The sequence below is a fragment of the Gossypium hirsutum genome, chromosome D01 (assembly GCF_007990345.1).
Source record: "Gossypium hirsutum isolate 1008001.06 chromosome D01, Gossypium_hirsutum_v2.1, whole genome shotgun sequence".
Lineage (NCBI taxonomy): Eukaryota > Viridiplantae > Streptophyta > Magnoliopsida > Malvales > Malvaceae > Gossypium > Gossypium hirsutum.
The window spans coordinates 14,905,250-14,923,681 of record NC_053437.1 but is presented as its reverse complement, the minus strand read 5'-3'; the positions used below and the strand labels follow the sequence as shown (position 1 = coordinate 14,923,681).

Here is an 18,432-nt window from a genome sequence, read left to right as displayed (position 1 = left end):
ACAAACCAAGAAGGATTTATCAATTTGAAGTATATTTTACTTTTAATTTGGTACTAGTTTATTTATAAAAAGAATGAATTAGAAGTAGTGTAAATGAGATTCTTATAATTTATAACAAAATAAATAAAATATGAATTAAAAATTTATACGACATTTCTAAAATTTCAAAAGACGTCTACTTTCATATATTAAGAACCAGTGTACTATATAAACGGAAAAGACGGGAATGAGGAGACAGATATAGGGTTCCCTCAATTCACAATAAACTATCAATTTCTTCTTGTTTCTATTAAAACATCACAGCCAGATTTCTCTCGTCACCCATTCGCACCAGTAATCACCTCAAAATCCCCCTAAATGCCCCTCTTCATCTCCGACGATGAGCTGTCGCGGCTCTCCAATGATGCCGCAGCGGTGGCGGAGAGGGCCGATGCCTTCATAAGGGAGCTATACGGAGAGCTGGAGACGGCGAAGGCCAAGGCCGATGCCGACGCCATCACTGCCGAGCAAACCTGCTCACTTCTCGAGCAGAAGTTCCTCTCCATCTCTGGGGAGTTGTCGGACCTCCAGTCTCAAAACGCACAGCTTCAATCTTCTCTGGATGAGAGACACGCCGACCTCGCCCAGGCTCAGGCTCAGAAGCATCAACTCCAAATCCAAACCGTAAGAATTTAGTTGCTAGTTACAAGTGTTATATTTTTTTATCAGTTATAAATGAATTTTCCCTCCTTTTATTTCTCTACAAATATATTTAATGAAGCAAATAAACTGTAAATTTTATTAGATTGGAAAAGATGGAGAGATTGAGAGGTTAACGACGGAGGTGTCGGAGCTACATAAGTCGAAGAGGCAGTTGCTTGAGATGATTGAACAGAAAGATTCGGAGATTGCTGATAAGAACGCTACTATTAAGGCCTATCTTGATAAGATTGTAAATTTCTATTTTTATTTGAAACTTTTGCATCTGTATATCAATTAACTTTTGCTAGAAAACTAATGGCTGGCTTTTATGATTCCGATAACAATTTCAAAGGTTAACTTGACCGACAACTCTGCCCACAAAGAGGCTCGATTAAGTGAAACCGAGGCTGAGTTGGTTCGAGTACAGGCTACTTGCACACGTCTTTCTCAGGTCTTTCCAAGAAAATTTCCATTAGGCTTTTCTTTTTCAAGTTATATGCATTCAAGGGTGTCTTTTTCCTTTCTCTTTGATTGGAGGGGAAAAGAAAAATAAAATTTGGATGTGAACAGGAAAAGGAGCTTATCGAGAGGCACAATGCTTGGCTTAACGAGGAGTTGACTGCCAAAGTTGACAATCTTACTCAGATTCGTAGAACACACGCTGAACTTGAAGCTGATATGTCTACTAGGCTTGCTGATGTAATTGTTTCTATGAGACATTGTTCGCAAAAAAAATTATGCCCTTCATCTTTTTACTTAGTTGTTCTTTTAATTCTTTCAGGTCGAGAAGCAATACAATGAATGCTCCAGCTCCTTAAATTGGCACAAGGAAAGAACCAAGGAACTAGAAACTAAGCTGACATCTCTACAGGAGGTTTTTTATACTAAATTTTTTTATTTGCCTTCTAAAATTGTTATTACTGTTAGATTCTAGTATCAGCTGACAACAATCCTAAGCCATTGTTTTCTTTTAATTTTTGAAGGAATTGTGCTCATCGAAAGAGGTTGCTACATCCAATGAGGAGAGGTTCTCTGCTGAACTATCAATTGTGAGTGCCACAAGATTTATAATTCTTGTATTTAAACTGCCTGGAACAAATTATTATTGAAAATGGAGAGACCCTTGAAAATAGCTACAATTCCATCTCTACATTTCTGTTTGCTTTTAGTTACTTGCAATTTTTGGAGATGCAGTGTCTGATGTCTCCATTCTTGGTATGTTAAAATTGATACCTAAATAGGATTACTTTGTGAATGGACTTGACACACTGTCGAAGAATGTGCCACATTGTTTTTCCCGTGGATAATTGCATTAGTCCTTTCTCTAAATGGACTTGATAAACTGTTGAGGATCAGCAATTTTGTTTTTCCAAGGGTATTTAATTAGTTTATTCTCTAATGTGATATTTAATCATGATATGAACAACTTGTCTTTGCTAGTGTGGTTATGAACTTAGATTTTGGTAAGATAGTTATTTACTAGTGCATAAACGTTTCTAGTTTCCTTCTGTTTAGAGTGTGACCCTATGGCCAAGGTACCAGTAGCTGCTACTGGATTCCTGTTTTATTGTATGTAATTGGTCTAGAAGGGAAGTTAAAGCTGTTTTGGGCAATCAGCTGTTAGCAATTCATGGGGATGACTCCCATATGAGATAGTGCTTACCTATCCTTTCAACTGTTTAAGTATTAGTTCAACCTTTGGTGCAATTCATATGTTATTATGAGGTTTTTAATAAGTCAAGTTCTATTTTAAATATATTCAATTCAATTAAATGACTTCAGCTGGTTAATCTTTCTTTGGGGTTTTATTTCTTTTTGCTCTCTTATTCTTTGATTTTTGTAAAGGATAGGATGATTGCTCACTTTGTATTTTGCTTTATAAATATTATAGGGATATGTCTATAACGTTTTCTCTTTTGTAGTCTCTGTTGGCACTAATTTGCTTATTCTTATGTTACAATTCTCTGTAGGCAAATAAGCTTGTTGAGTTATATAAGGAAAGTTCAGAGGAATGGTCCAAAAAGGCTGGGGAGCTTGAGGGAGCTATAAAAGCTTTAGAAGTAAGATTTTAGTGAATTTAGTATATAAATTTTCATATATAGGATTGTGTTGTTCTTTTTGTTAGTTTATTGTTTATTGTTATTGCAAAACAGATGCACCTTGGTCAAGTTCAAGATGATTACAAAGATAGGCTTGAGAAGGAAGCATCTGCCAAGAAACAGGTTGAAAAGGTATGGTACTTTTTTGTTGTATTCTGGTGATCTATATATCTGTCTTAGGCAACAATCTTTTTCTTGATCCATAAAAATATCTTCTCTTCCCTATTTCCTATGCATATTTATGGCTTTTTGCTCATGAACCGGTATTTAGCCATCAACGTTTTCCTTTCGTCTGAGAGGAAATACTTGGTTTCTTTGGAAATCAAACTTTTTGTCCCACTTGGTTCTAAATTCCTTTTTTGTATTGACACTTATAGGAGATGGCGGATCTGAAAGAGGAACTTGAGAAGTGCAAAGCTGAAATCGAAGCTGGTAGGAAAGCGAATGAGATGAATCTACTTCCACTTGGCAATTTTACATCAGAAACGTATGTTTTTGTTTTATTTTTATTGTTATTATTGTTCAGTGAAAAGAAGAGTTTTTGGAGCATTGATGTATCAATGCTTGTGTACTTCATTAAATCAGTGAATACTCCTAGTTACTACTGCATGAGTATGGAAATTGAGGTCAGAGATGGTTGGATTTTTTTTGAGAGCAAGGTAGGAATTTACTTCAAGTTATAAATGTTGGGTAAATTGTGGTTTTTGACTGCAATAATGGAGAGAAACATATTTTATATAACAGAATAAATATTAGCTATTTATCAGGGTTTTAAGAATGAACTCAGGGTTTTAAGAATGAACTAAGGAAGACTGCTGCTATGTTTGTTAGCCTAAATGGTAATTTTATTCGAACCATACAGCCAGTTGCTGGAATTTGCTTGAGATTATGGTTTCTGAGTGCAATTATGGACAAATATAATTAATTAAATCAGAATAAAATATTATTTTTTTATCAGGGTTTGTCAATGAACTACTGAAGACTGTTGTGATGTTTGTTAGCGTAAATGGTAATTTGTTTGAACCATACAACCTGATGCTGGAATTCACTTCAATTTATGGTTGCCTTTTTGGCTTAAATTATTGATTCTTGTTCTGAGTTTATTTGATATCAGTTGTTTACTTGATTCAAATGTACTCTTAAACTTCAGATGGATTAGTTCATATGATGCTAATGACATGGTTGAGGATAATCATGCGCTTGTCCCAAAGATCCCAGTTGGGGTTTCTGGAACGGCACTAGCTGCTTCTCTTATCCGTGATGGCTGGAGTGTGAGCTTCTTGTATATTTAATTTTTCACTCTTTTATTTCTTTTATGTCAATTTTTATTTATTTTGTCTTTCTTTGGGTCTCTAGCTGGCTAAAATGTATGCAAAATATCAAGAGGCTGTTGATGCTCTTCGACATGAGCAATTGGGAAGGAAGGAATCTGAATCAATATTGCAACGGGTATTGTGTACCTTACCTTTTATGGGTTTTTTTTTTGAAGATACTCTGCTTTTTTTGCTGTATCCTTTTTTGCGTGGTGATGCTTTGGTAGACAATGGTATTCCTTTAAAAGGGTTTTGCCATCTCTACTATTTTTAGAAGGGTTTTAACTCCTCAACAATCCAATACTTGTGGCTTTAGCCCCACTTGACCTAAAAATCTCCTATACTGATGTATGCTCTAAACTTCCTTTGTAAATAGATTTTCATTGGCATCTTGATGCATGGTTGAAGTTGATGAACTTGTTTAGAAACAGTATCCACCTTGATTCTTTGATGACAAGAAAGAACAGAAGGCCTTTAGGCAGCTTTTGAGTGCATTGTGATTTTCAAGTGACATTTTACTCTGCCACCATTGTTAACTTGGTCATGCACTTTGCTAAATGAGTTGTTAAAGACTCATCATCTCCAATGTCCGATTCTATACTTTTCAATACTCTTAGCTAAACTTTTGACTCTCTTAGAGCTGGTAAACATCGTTCTCCTCATTATTTTTAGGGTTAAGTCTCAAAACTATGCATGAACATTGGACCAATGTGCAATGTGATACATGAATTTCGATTTTTGTGCAATTCTATACATGACTAACCCTGATATTGTGTAGAACCATTTTACGTTTATGTAATGCATTTAGAAATAGTTATATTTATTCAACTTGAAAATAAATGGATGCATTTACCTTTTCTCTGTGTACAATTGAAACAAGGGTCTTTGTTTGTTTCCGGATAATAAATTTAGTCAATGTAAAAAGTTTTACAGGTCAATCCAAATTCGCCTTGTTTCTTGGTAAAACGTTTTACCCTTTATGTAAGGGTGAAACATTTTACAAAGGCTCCTCTCTCGTGCTTTTAGACAGCCTGTTTTTTTTTTTTTTGTTAAGTCTTTTCCTTGCCTTTTTACAATTAATTCATCATATTTTCTTTTTATTTATTGAACAAAAAATAAAAATGATTGAAGATTATCTCAGTGTTGAATTTTGATGAGTTGACCTTAAATTAAATTTATAATAACAAACCAAACAAATAACCTTTCTATTAAATTTGCTAATCGAATTTGAAAAAAAGAACTTGCAAAATAAATCAAAATTTTAATTTATAAATTGGATTGAGATTTGCTGTAAATCCAAATTTTAAAGGTAAATTCAATTTTCTTTTAATTATATAATATTTACCTTATTATGTAATTTATATATAAAATTTGGCTTCAAAGTTTTACCCAAGATTAACTTTGTTGTTTTAATGTTGTTCGTATATTGAATAAATTGTGCTTGTGGACAATTTCAATATAGCTGTAGTATGCACTTGGACATTGTTGTTGGATTATATTTCCGTGAACTGTATGATTATAGTATGTTTGTTCAATTTATGCATTTGATTATTTTTCTAGTTATGCTACAAAATTTATACCTACTACTTAAATATTTTTTTTATATTATAGAAAATATCATATCAAATCAATGTTTATTTATTTTATTAATTAATAACCGAACTTTGTTCTATAGATCAATTATGAAAAAAAAATTCTTGTTAATATTGTATTTGTTTCACTCAAAATAACTTTTGGAAAATGATTTTAGGAAAATTTACCAAACAGAAAATAATTTACACAGATTCATCCAAACATTGAAAAATATCAGTTTTTCAGAAAATCAATATATCTTTCAGAAATCGTATTCTGTAAATTTTTTTTTCACCAAATAGACAGACCCCAAAATCAAATTTTTATGTGTATAATTGAATTCAAATAAAAATTTATTGAATCAAAATCAAAATCAAATTTTCATGTGTATGGTTGAATCCAAATCAAAGTTTCATGTGTATAATTGTATCAAATTAAAGTTTGTGTATTACATTGCATGTTGAGTCTTTTGAGAGCCCTTATTTTTATCATAATCATGATAAGTTTTTTGTTACCTTATGATTTCTACAAATCAGGCAAGTTCCACTTGGTTTTGTGGTCAAGCATGAGTCATCTTCTATTCTACCATAGTTAAACCACTGAATTTCACTTTTTCCACTTGTTTTTGTGGTCAAGCATGAGTCATCTTCTATTCTGCCATAGTTAAACCACTGAATTTCACTTTCTCCTGGCTTGGAAAATACTGGAACCAGAACTTGTTGTACTGCATAATTTGTTGCCGTCTTTCCCTTGTCACCACTCCCTCCGCTTGGCTTGGCAGGTATGGTGGCTCCTTGACTATCCATCCTAACTGTTAGGTCATTCTTACTGTTGATCATCTTAAAGGTTAATGTCTAGTTCACTCCCATTGATCTCTAACCGAAGTGACTTTTTGAGCCGACACTAGTATGAAGGTTGCTTAAGTTCGATGTCTTCTCCTAAGTGACCTGTTATTTTGGTTTTAGTGAATGAAAATTTTGATTCCACTGTTTGATCAGCCAACTTAAGTTACTTCCTAATCTTTTCTTTCCCATATTTTGAAATTCAAACTTTTAGCTTGCTTTATTTTCATTATATTGCAGTCACCTTCGATATGAGCTTTACAAACAGTAACTTTCTTGCTTTAGTTTTTTAGCCATTTCTTTCGGCTTCACTTGTATTCAAGTTCGTGGTGTGTGGCGGTTGTTCATCAAATCCTCCGCCGATAGCAAATTTCTTAGTACTGCATCAGGAAAGGGACTTCAATTTTTTCCTTATTTAGTTTCATTCTTAAGCCTAGCCATTAGTAAATCTAAAAGGTCATGCAAGATTCTCTATTGATTGTGATGGTGGTCTTGGCTATATTGTGATAAATCAATCTTCAATAAGATGCCTCGTCTTAGTCAGTTATGTTAGCTAGGCTTGAGTTATCCTCCCACACAGTTGCTCTGCCACTTTTTTAAGGATGTGAGATGTTTATTTATTTGTTTGGAAATTTTTTGGAGATGGATAAGCTTTACTTTTGGGTGTTCTCTTTTTCATTTTGCTTCAAATTTCTTTTGAATAGAAATCTAGGAACTTTTTTTGTGGTGTTTTTACAGGTGCTACGCGAAATAGAAGAGAAAGCAGTAGTCATTATGGATGAAAGAGGTACAGTGCTATTCTTGGTTGATGATTAGTACTTGTGAGTTTATAGATGAACTTTTCTTGGTCCTTCAAAGGACTTCTTGCTTGTAATGTCTGGTGCTATTTGAAGGTGGCATCTGGTATGTCTTCAAATGACTGAAAGTATTGGCAACATCCTATCTACGATAAAAGTTTTAAAGTCTCTTTTTCATAGAGGAATTGATTTACTTGATCAAAGCTCGGATATTATTGGATGATGTCCATCAGGATCCTGATCTTGACGCTTGATTTTTGTGCAGCTGAGCATGAGAGATTGCTTGAGGCATACACTGTGATCAACCAAAAATTGCAGAATTTCACATCAGATCGCGCAAGTCTAGAGAAAGCAATACAGGAATTGAAGGTATGTGAAAATTTTCCCTTCAAAGGAAATACATGCCTTAATTTGTTGCTGCTTTTGTCTTTTTATGGATGGTGTGCGGATTTGTTCAGGTTGATTTGAGGAGGCATGAACGAGACAATTCCTTGGCTCAAAAGGAGATTGCTGATCTTCAAAAGCAGGTAACTGATGCCCTTATTTTGATGCTTAAGCCGCAGTTAAATTTGTTTTTAGCATTTGAGATGGAAATTATATACATTATAGACTATGAGGATCTATTCTCTCATTTTCATATTCTTTTTCCTTCCCCTTTAAGGGAAAAGTGGCCTTTTTTTATGCTTAGTTGACGACTAATCTTCCTTTTTTTTATTCTCTCTTTTTATTTTCCCCTATCTGATATGGACCTTTGGAGGACCATAACTTGTACTTTCAAATATGGGATTCAAGTCTCTTATTCCTTGCCGTTAGGCACATAACAGGTTTCTCCTTTGTTTTTTTACTCTCTTTTATCTCCTTACTTTTTTCTCTGCCCTTCCACTACTTCTAGTTTTCCTCTGTTTTCCTTTCTTTTCTTTCTTGATCTTTTGTTCCCAATCTTTATTTCTATTTTTTTTTTAATAAAAAAAACTATGTTCCAGTGATTGAAACAATGACCATATATTTTCAGGATGATAATGTACTTGATGTGTTGCAAACTTTTATACATTCTTGATGTGTGTATTCAGTCTTGGCTGTCTCTGATGTAGACAGAATTCTTTGGGTCTAAAATTGGGTGCTACTTTGTTATCTAATCAAAGCGCGAAGTTGGTTTGGGATTATGTCTATGATGAAAGATGCGATATATTTGTTTATGTGACATGTAGTTATGTCAAGAAGGGTCTAGGGATGCCAACATCGATCCGCTTAACCTATTCTAACTGGATCACAATGCTGTAGGTGACGGTTCTTCTTAAGGAGTGCCGTGACATACAACTACGTTGTGGATCTCTTGGGCAAGATTTTCCAGGTGGTGATGCAACTGTTGCTGCTGCTGATATGAGTCTGGAGCCTAATGCTGACAAAGTTATATCAGAAGTGAATATTAACTTGAAACTCTAGCTAGAATTTCACTTCTCCTTTTTTAGAATATCTTCCTCCCTTTTCTTACCCTCCAATAAGATGATCTTTATCTCACATCTGTTCGTTTGTTTAATAGTTGACATTCAAGGATATAAATGGCTTAGTTGAGCAGAATGTCCAACTTAGGAGCCTTGTGCGTGATCTTTCTGATCAGATCGAAAGTAAAGAGATGGAATTCAAGGTAACTAGAATTTCTTATCATTCTGTAGAGATATCGATTTGTTTAGTGGAAATACACAAGTAGGGAAAAGGGTGATAATATGGAAATTTATAGGGAACATCAGAAACAGACAAAAGAAATTATAGTGAAGCAAGGAAACAGGTATAGAAAGAGAGGATTTAGGGGAGAAATGAGAAAGAAGGAATTTATATAGAAAAAAAAACTATACTCAAATGTTTCAAAGTAAAAATATCCATCATCCAGAACCTAACCAAAACCTTGAATATCTTTCTACTTACAAGCCATATTTAGAACCCAAAATAACATGAATACCAAAACCCTGAAAAGCCTAAGTGATTCTCCATCTTTGGTTCACAGACATAAAAAGCACTATTTGACAAGTAGGTGTGGTTGAATATATGGTACTGCAGGAAAAACTGGAGTTGGAGCTGAAAAAACAAACTGATGAAGCGGCATCGAAAGTTGCTGTAGTGTTACAAAGAGCTGAAGAGCAGGGGCGCATGATTGAATCACTGCATACCTCTGTGAGTCTTTTATGGCCTATTATTTTCTGATCCTTTTTTTCTTGAGTTTGCATCCAGTTTTTCCTTAGTTAATCCTTGTTTTCCCATCTTTTTTATAATGTATAGGTTGCAATGTACAAAAAGTTATATGAGGAGGAACATAAGCTTCATCTGTCTTATTCCCCTGCAGCAGAAGCCGCTCCAGGTTTTGTTTCTGTCCATCTTGTAATATTTTCTTTTATATAGCCGGGCAACCATTTGATCTGGAGCTCGCATTTTAGGGGTGTGTTTGGAAAGCCACTTAGTAGTTGAATTTGGGTGTTGCTGTAATTAGACATAAGTGGCATGTTTGGGTAACCATTGTAGTTAGTTTTCATCTTTTCTTCACCATAAGTTATAAAAATACCTTGGTGATGCATTCTCTTGTAGAAGGGGTGTGTGGCAATTTATAGACTTGGATTTTGAAGTTGTTTGTGGTAACTTCTGTGGGTATAACTCATTGTGATAGTTAACATGGCAATCTGCTGTAAAATTTTCTTCTTCTGCCATTTTAGGGTTATATTATAGGACTATCTGTACAAGGTACATTTACATTTATTTAAATCTAGAATATAACCTCCAATAATGCCAGGTCATCAGTGGTTTTATTTATATTTCTATCCCATAGATTAAACATGTAACTATCCTAAATTGATTGCTAGGCTTGTAGCAGGAGGGAAATAATAAAATTGAAGGATGCACGTGCTTTTCTGTGGGCAAACTTGATTGCTTATATTATAACCTAATGTGTCAGATTGCTTGCATTTTTAGTAGTCTGACTTGTCTATTATTTAGCATTTGCGGTTTCTTAGTTTTTATCATATTTTGTATATTTATATACATATTAGAATTTCTTTTTCTCTTGGTTTCCTTCTTTTTGAAATTTCTGTTTGTATGATGATCTTAACCTTTGCTTGCTATGGAGGATGGAAAAGAGGGCAGATAGAAAATTTGTTAATCGAACAGTCAAGATTCATAATGACTTTCTAACTTTGTAGCTTAACCATTAGGTTGACAATTTTCTATCCTCACTCTTTTCCATCTTTCGTACCAAGCAAATCCCTAATGATATAATTTTCAGTTATTGTTTTATTTCTGTTTTGCGATCTTTTTGATTTGCACTACTTTTCTTTAGGCAAATGCTTCCCTTTTTCATTTTTTTCTTTATAAATTAATATTTAGAATTAAATCAATTATTTCAGATACTGGAAGGAGGGATCTCTTGCTTCTTCTTGAAGGTTCACAGGTATCAATCTTATACCATTGTATTTGTTTTTATATTTTTGTAATTTATATCACATGAACATGAAATACATAATACCATAACGTGAACATTAAAATATATTTTAAGTTGTCTATGTTTAAAATTTTAATAAAAATATATAGAATTATTAAATATTATATACACTTTTAAAGTTTTAAAAAATATGGGTGTGCCTAAACTAGTTGGATTAGTCATTTATAAACATGGGTGGGTTTGGGAAAAGTTTGAGGCCCATATTTCAAGTTGGGCCGGCTTGGGCAACCATATACTGTGCTGATGCAATACACAGGTCACGCCTGAATCTGACCTGGCCCTAATCTGGTCCGACCAGAGATCTAACCACTAAATACAAACTAACAAATGTAAATTTGGGCTATCAGACAAATCAAAGCTGAGGACTAAGGGGACAAATTGTTTTGGGTGGGGCAAATCCGGGGTGATATTTTTGGGAGAGGAAATAGATGAGAAAAAGAATGGGCTGAGGATTCACAAAGAGAGGGGATGGGTGATTGTGTGGGCGACTAGAAATTTCAGCCTATGAAGACAATGTTTATAAAGTGGATGGAATTTGGTAATTACATGGGCTTCGTGAAATGGGTTTTTGATTGGCTGGTCTTACCATTTATTAGGTAACAACTTTTGAGTGTAAGATCATTGGGTGAAATTAATTCATAATTCAATACAACTATAAAATTGCCTTGATATTTACAATGACAAAATACTGCTAAAAGTAAATTTTATGTACATTTTAAAATAGATTTGATTATTTTTATTTTTGAATAATAAAATTCTAAATACTAACATGGGGGTTTTTAATTTTGTCTTTTCCGTTTTCTAATCTGCATATCCTTGTAATGTTGTATCAGAATTTGTAACAAATGTGGCATTACATTTGTTGTGTCATACTGGTGTCTGTGTCCATGCTTCCTTGGGGGGTGAATATACCTGTTCATTTAGTTTCTGTTATATTTGAGCTGACATTTTGTATCATAATTTATAAAACAGGAAGCTAGTAAGAAAGCACAAGAAAAAACCACTGAACGTTTAAGATGTCTTGAAGAGGATCTAGCTAAGGCCAGGTATGTTCTTGTTATATTTTAACAGACTAATTTATGGTTTTTGTTCTGAACTTTAAAATAGAATCTTTTGGGGAGTTTATCTATAAACTAGGTCCATATATCAAACGGTCAAACTAGTGTTGGTAGGAGTTCCTATTTCGTTTAGGATTAGGATCCTAAGACTATTTGAATTAATATACTCTTCCTATTGAGATATAGTTTACTATATAGCGGAGAATTTCCAGCATTATTGTTTTGTGATTGTCTGATGCAGTCAACCTTAGACTTGATTTCTAGATAACCCTAGGTGTATCTAAATTTTCCTGCCGTATCTAACTTTTATTTGTCTTTTCCTATTTGCTGTATCTAAATTTTCCATCCTGATTGAAATAGCCACAAATCCTGACATCCTGGCCATCATATGTCAATTGGTCTCTTTATTTCTTTGTTATTTGTTGCTCTCTTTAAGCAGGGGATCAGTATGTATGTTCTATAGCCATGTAGTCTATGCATAATTGTTTCACTTGCATTACGAAACTTGTGTGTACTAGTTCAAAGAAGTAAACAATTCATTTTCCTTATTGTTACAAACAGTTTTTGTTTGCTACTTTATTAGAGCAGTGAAATGCTTTACTGTACTAAATCAACAGATTTTATGGCCACTAACCAGCAGCTGAAGCCTCCTTTAGAAGCTATTTAAAATACAAAGAACCTACATAAAATTTATTTAAAAATCCTTGCAGTTACTGAAGATTATTCGTCATACAATGACCAGTTTAAACGCACCAGTTTAAAGCTATTTATCTTGTTTATGTGTATCAATTAAATGCATTCTTTTGATTTAAGCTTAGTAGCTTCTAGTCTATGGCAACTTCTGTACTTTTGCATTATTGTAGTGTTACAAAATTGCTGTGAATTCTTGTAGCAGAATTCAGTGTTGGATTATTTGGGTCATTGCATACCTTTGATGTGAATATACTCCAAAAAGTCACCTTTTCTATTTTCTTTTTGTTCTTACTTGTTGAAACATCTTATTGTTAACTTTTGTTTTGTCTTTGATTAACAGGGGCGAGATCATATCTTTACGGTCAGAGCGTGACAAGTTGGCTCTTGAATCGAATTTTGCTAGAGAAAAACTTGAGAGTGTCATGAAAGAAGCTGAGCATGAGGTGATTAGTTTTAGCATACTCTTTATTTCCTCATTTTATGAAGCATGTTATCTACTGTTTGTGATTCTGTTTTATTACATCTTTAGTTTATGGTCATTTACATGTTAGTGTGATGTTCTGTTTCTTTATTGCACTTGGAACATCATAGAGGGATAAAATCAATGGTGTTCTGGCAAGAAATGTGGAGTTCTCGCAGTTGATTATTGACTACCAAAAGAAGCTACGTGAAAGTTCTGAATCTTTAAATGCTGCTGAGGAGTGTTCTCGGAAATTGACAATGGAGGTAACTATTTTGTTGGCAACCTTGTCATTATGACTTGCTGATGTTGCTGTTTATATTTTGTGTTTGGCAAACTTTGTTGTTCTGACTGTTGTAAATGTTGCTATTTATACTTTTTTGTTCTCAAATAGGTGTCTATATTGAAGCAAGAAAAAGATATGTTAGCAAATGCTGAAAAGAGAGCATGTGATGAAGTTCGCAGCTTGTCAGAGAGAGTTTATCGTCTGCAGGTTTATAGTGTGATTGATTTGGGATTTGTTTCCTTGTTGCTTTTAAAATGGATTTCACTTCTTTAAAAATTGCTATAAAGCTAAAGCAAATGATGAAAAACAACATAATTGATTAAGAATGAACAAATGACAAGTGAAATACTAATTTTGACATAATTGTTCTATACAAAAGTCAGATAAAAAATTTTCCCCTTGATTGTTTCCTTTTCTATTGGAACACTTTTTTTTTTGTTTCCAAAAGTGAAAGTCAAGAAACAGAAGAAACAACCTAAACTTTCTTTTTTTTCACATTTGGTTGGTACCAGTAAAAATTCTAATGTTATTATATGCAGGCTAGTTTGGATACCATACAGAGTGCAGAGGAAGTTCGTGAGGTAACAAGGTTTAATTATTTTGTTATGAGAATACGTCTGTTCCCTCATCTGTACGTATTTGACATGTATGTTGGTTTGATCACCTTATCTAATTGTGTTTTAGGAAACAAGAGCTTTGGAGAGAAGAAAGCAAGAAGAGTATGTTAAAAGAATAGAGGTGATTTATTTTGCATTATTGAATATACCTTGTAGAAGTTAGGTTGCAGATTCATCACCTGATGATTGGTCATATATCTTTAGCTGATTATTGAAAAATTTTGTACTTTCTCAAGAAATGCTGACATGTTTGTTTTCATGACCAACTTCTTGGCCTGACCAAATTTTGTAGAAAGAATGGGCTGAAGCTAAGAAGCAGGTGCAAGAAGAGAGGGATAATGTTCGTACTCTCATATCTGACCGTGAGCAGACTCTGAAAAATGCTATGAAACAAGTCGAAGAAATGGGAAAAGAACTGGCTAATGCTTTGCATGCTCGTGCTGCTGCTGAGGCGAGGGCTACCACTTCTGAGGTAATATCATTTGTCTAACTCTTAGCTCTGCTTGTTCTTATTCACTCTTGGAGTTATATGTGCTTTACTTTCACAGTCATTCCCCCCCCTCCTTTAGTTGAGTTTCTGATCTGATTTTCCTATTAAAATATTTTATCAGGCCAGACTTGCTGATCTGGAGAAAAATCTTAAATCTTCTGATGCTAAGGTAGTGTTGATTATACTCCTCTATTTACGAAGCACTATTTCCACTTTAGATGCTAATCTCTATCTCATTGAAGTGCATTATATCTTTTATATTCTTTCTATTGTGTATTTAGAGGTTTCTCCATGAATAGTGTTGTTTTTGGCCTCCAAGCACTTGCTATTACTAATTCCTGAAATTGCCATTCCACCTGTTTAAAATGTTGGGTAGAATTGTTCTGTTCATATCATTATCGCCTGCTAAGCTGGATTTCAATTTTATATTTGAGATCAAACTTGGGTCTTGAAGCGCTTTTGGTTTTTATTCTAAGAGATATGCGGACTGCTATTAAAATCATCATTTTCTGTGCCAATATGTCTTTTAAATAATTGAAAGAAAAGAATTATTTGTTGCTTCTAAGGAATTAAATGGATGTAAACTCAATATCAACATGGGGTTTCTGCAGGGCTTTGAAAAAGTGCAAAAAATGCTTTGCTTTTATGAGTGTAATTAGGAAATTAATTTAGGGAAAGTTGTTATTTATAGCTTGTGGGTGTAACCATTGAGATGTCTACTTTGGCACTGCATCTGTATGTTGATGGAACTCTTTTTGGAATCATTTTATGAATTAGGAAATATTTAAGAACACCATTTCTTCCATCTCATGTGCAATATAATCTTGATCTCTCACCACTCATTGTTAATTTGATTTGTTAATATACAAGATTTGGACATTGGTATAAATGGTTGCTTTTTTATTCTTTCCTTTACTGTTTTTGACTGCTTTTGCTCCATCCTCCTGCTGTCTACTTGTCCTTTCCCCGCTACATTTTTATAATTTTTTTTGTTTAGTAATTTACTTCAGGTCTGATTTGGATTTCTTGCTGACTATTTGCTGGTCCTCTGATGCAGATTTTGGCACTAGATGGTGGTACACCATCCGCTTTTTCAACAAATGAGGTTAGCGTTTTTCATTTATTGGTTCGGTTGTCTTTAATGATGCTCGCGCTGAAGTGAATGTGTTATGTTCCATTTCCACTGCTTACTGCTTGTTACATTTTGTATTGACACTCTGGCATTTGAATTGTTAGAAGCAACAAGTTTTGGTTGTCCAGTAAAAAAAGAAATTGAGAACAAATGGAAGGGATGTAGAGCTATTTTAGGACAACCCTTCAAACTAACATCCAGTGTACCATTTAAAGGACAGAATGGTTATATCCATGAAGGCATCATTTTCCTCAAAATAAAAAAAAAAAAGAAAGGAAAAAGAGGAAATGATAGTCTGACTCTTTGTTGTCTGGGAAAAAGAACTGAGAGCAAACGGAAAGGAAGTACAGCTATTGTAGGGCAACCCTTGAAACTAACATCCTGTGTACCATTTAAAGGATAGAACAGAATGGTTAATGTTATTACTTTCATGAAGGCTTTTTTACTCAAAAAAAAAAAAAAAAAAGAAGAAGAAGCAAAGGAAAGGAAAGGAAAGGAAAGGAAAGAATAGTCTGGCTCTCTTTGTGCATGCTACTTTGGATAGCTCCTAGGAGCCAACGCAAATGCAGATCCTTTTTCTTGGTAAAGCGAGAGTCAAGTGGTGTTTACAGTTTCTTATCAAGATTGTCTTAAATCAAAACAATATGGAGGACTTTCCATTTTTGACAAATATTCCCGTGCCTACTCATGGCCAATTTAACTTTTAAAATATTTATTAGAAGTAGCATAGTCATTTTGGGTTTAAAATCTGGCTCATTTAGTTTGAGCGTCCGTATTGTAGAGACGAAGTTCTTTATATGGAACTGCATACTTACGGTTTTGCTATGTTTTTCCTGTGTTGTAAGACCAAGTATGTTAAATAAAACTTGAGATGGAAAACGCTGAAGGCGAGTCATATCTGATGCAGCCTGAAACTTGAAGAACTAATACCAAGCAACGCCAATTGAAAGTTGGGGTGAATTAATTCATGGAATTTAGACTTCATTGACAAAATCTGGAACGTTGCATCTTGTTTATTTGCTTGACTTAGTCAATTATTGTTTCACAGTTCTATAAAATATATTTTTTGGTTGCTGAGAAACATCTTAAATTACCTCTCTAAATTCACTAAATTTATTCATGGAATCTAGACTTCATTGATAAATCTGGAACAGCGCATCATGTTTATTTGCTTTGACTACGTCAGTTTCTGTTTCATGGTAAATAGTTTTTATTGGTTGCTAATAAGAAACAACTTAAATTGCCTCTCTGGGTTCTCTGTTGAAATTCCTTTTTTTTTTTTCATATGAAAGTCTTTTCTGATTTATATTTCTGTATGTTTTCCTGAATTTTCTACTGATTAATTGATATTGTGTTGATTTTGGTTCTATAATTTGTTTCCCTGGTTTGGCTAAATGTCTTCAGGCGACAGAACTGCCAATGACAAACGAAGAGATAGAGAAACTAAAGGAGGAAGCAAAAGTTAACAGGGATCACATGCTACAGGTTCTCTAAATTTGAGTAAATTAGATTTTAATTTGTGGTAGAAATTATGTCATAATATGCCATGTTGCTTTGCAGTATAAGAACATAGCACAGGCAAATGAAGATGCATTGAAGCAAATGGAACTGGCACATGAAAATTTCAAGATTGAGGTATTTGCTGTATTTTAACGTTTGGCTGGTTAACTTTTTGTGATTGGTTGGCTGATCTGCTATATATGTTCAATCTTTCTTTTCAATTAATTTGGCAGGCGGAAAAGTTGAAGAAATCTTTAGAAGCGGAGCTTGTTTCACTTAGAGAGAGGGTTTCTGAACTTGAGAATGAATCTTCTTTGAAATCCGAGGAAGTAGCCTCTGCAACTGCAGGAAAGGAAGAGGCTCTCTCGTCTGTATTAGCAGAAATTACAAGTTTAAAAGAGGAAACTGCAGTCAAAAGGTCGAATTTTTCTGCTGTATGTTACATGGGGACTTATTTTAATCATCTATGAATTGATTTCTGACATTCTGTGCTTTGCATATAGTTCTCAAATTATGGCATTGGAGATTCAAATTTCTTCTATGAAAGAAAACCTGGAGAACGAACATGAGAAGTGGCGTGCAGCTCAAGCCAATTATGAAAGACAGGTTTGCTCACTGCACACAAAGTTGGCTAGATAATCAATATCTACTTTGTTAATCAATGAATATGTAAGAATAGAGCTGTGCCCAGTTTTCCCTTGCACTAGCTTTGCCACATCTAATTATTAATGAGCCAAGTAATAAATGGCCTCATATTGAAGTCTAATATTTGTTCTCTTGGTTGAGTTGGCTAAGCTAGAGGTGGTAGCATGGATGAGCCAGGCCGTCTTAGTACCAAAGCTTGTTCTTGGTCAGTTTTGTCAGTCCAATAATATGAATGTGATTGGCAAGGCCCAGATGTTTATAGACCTTAAGCCAATATTGCTGATGGCACACTATATTGTGGGATGTGCCAAGCCTGGCCTTGTACTTAGGGCTGAATATTATTTTTAAAAAATATATTATTTTCTCTAATGCATCTACTTTTTAGTTTCATAATTATTAAAAAAGAGTTAAATTTTTTAAAGAAAAAAAAGTAGTCACATTTTACGTGTCTCAGCTTAAAATTCCCACATTCATAGGAAGAGGAAATTTTGAATTTTGAAAAGTGAAGTTTACTGACATAGAAGATATGAAAAAAAAGAATTACGAGAATATCATATGAAAAGAGGGAAAGGAAAAACAGATGGGGCTATTTCTCATTAGTCAACCAAAAAAATATTGAAGATGTGATGGTTGTTGATCTAATAAAAAGATGTAGGGGTTGGATTGTGCTGGACTGTGCCACGTGCTAGCCTGTGCTCATCATGGGCTTTGCTGTTCCAGCTATGAGCCAAACGTTTTTGACTCAGCCTGGCACTATAAGAAG

The 18,432-nt window shown here is 34.1% G+C and overlaps 1 protein-coding gene across 3 annotated transcripts in view; it reads left to right on the top strand.

Annotated features, from left to right (window-relative positions):
• Positions 1 to 216: 216 nt before the first annotated feature.
• LOC107921981 (nuclear-pore anchor) overlaps positions 217 to 18,432 on the top strand; it is a 30,170-nt gene continuing 11,954 nt past the window's right edge. For all 3 annotated transcript variants that reach the window (XM_016851779.2, XM_016851778.2, XM_016851777.2), the window contains exons 1-32: positions 217 to 663; positions 785 to 931; positions 1,034 to 1,132; positions 1,252 to 1,380; positions 1,463 to 1,555; positions 1,665 to 1,730; positions 2,652 to 2,741; positions 2,835 to 2,912; positions 3,158 to 3,267; positions 3,931 to 4,051; positions 4,137 to 4,229; positions 7,246 to 7,294; positions 7,570 to 7,673; positions 7,763 to 7,831; positions 8,586 to 8,723; positions 8,845 to 8,949; positions 9,360 to 9,473; positions 9,579 to 9,657; positions 10,694 to 10,737; positions 11,761 to 11,834; positions 12,880 to 12,982; positions 13,131 to 13,265; positions 13,394 to 13,492; positions 13,825 to 13,866; positions 13,970 to 14,023; positions 14,195 to 14,374; positions 14,514 to 14,561; positions 15,450 to 15,497; positions 16,929 to 17,009; positions 17,085 to 17,159; positions 17,258 to 17,442; positions 17,528 to 17,630. In XM_016851779.2, coding sequence (XP_016707268.2) covers positions 358 to 663; positions 785 to 931; positions 1,034 to 1,132; positions 1,252 to 1,380; positions 1,463 to 1,555; positions 1,665 to 1,730; positions 2,652 to 2,741; positions 2,835 to 2,912; positions 3,158 to 3,267; positions 3,931 to 4,051; positions 4,137 to 4,229; positions 7,246 to 7,294; positions 7,570 to 7,673; positions 7,763 to 7,831; positions 8,586 to 8,723; positions 8,845 to 8,949; positions 9,360 to 9,473; positions 9,579 to 9,657; positions 10,694 to 10,737; positions 11,761 to 11,834; positions 12,880 to 12,982; positions 13,131 to 13,265; positions 13,394 to 13,492; positions 13,825 to 13,866; positions 13,970 to 14,023; positions 14,195 to 14,374; positions 14,514 to 14,561; positions 15,450 to 15,497; positions 16,929 to 17,009; positions 17,085 to 17,159; positions 17,258 to 17,442; positions 17,528 to 17,630 — 3,261 coding nt within the window. In that variant the 5' untranslated portion in view covers positions 217 to 357. The remainder of the gene's footprint in view (positions 664 to 784; positions 932 to 1,033; positions 1,133 to 1,251; positions 1,381 to 1,462; positions 1,556 to 1,664; positions 1,731 to 2,651; positions 2,742 to 2,834; positions 2,913 to 3,157; positions 3,268 to 3,930; positions 4,052 to 4,136; positions 4,230 to 7,245; positions 7,295 to 7,569; positions 7,674 to 7,762; positions 7,832 to 8,585; positions 8,724 to 8,844; positions 8,950 to 9,359; positions 9,474 to 9,578; positions 9,658 to 10,693; positions 10,738 to 11,760; positions 11,835 to 12,879; positions 12,983 to 13,130; positions 13,266 to 13,393; positions 13,493 to 13,824; positions 13,867 to 13,969; positions 14,024 to 14,194; positions 14,375 to 14,513; positions 14,562 to 15,449; positions 15,498 to 16,928; positions 17,010 to 17,084; positions 17,160 to 17,257; positions 17,443 to 17,527; positions 17,631 to 18,432) is intronic.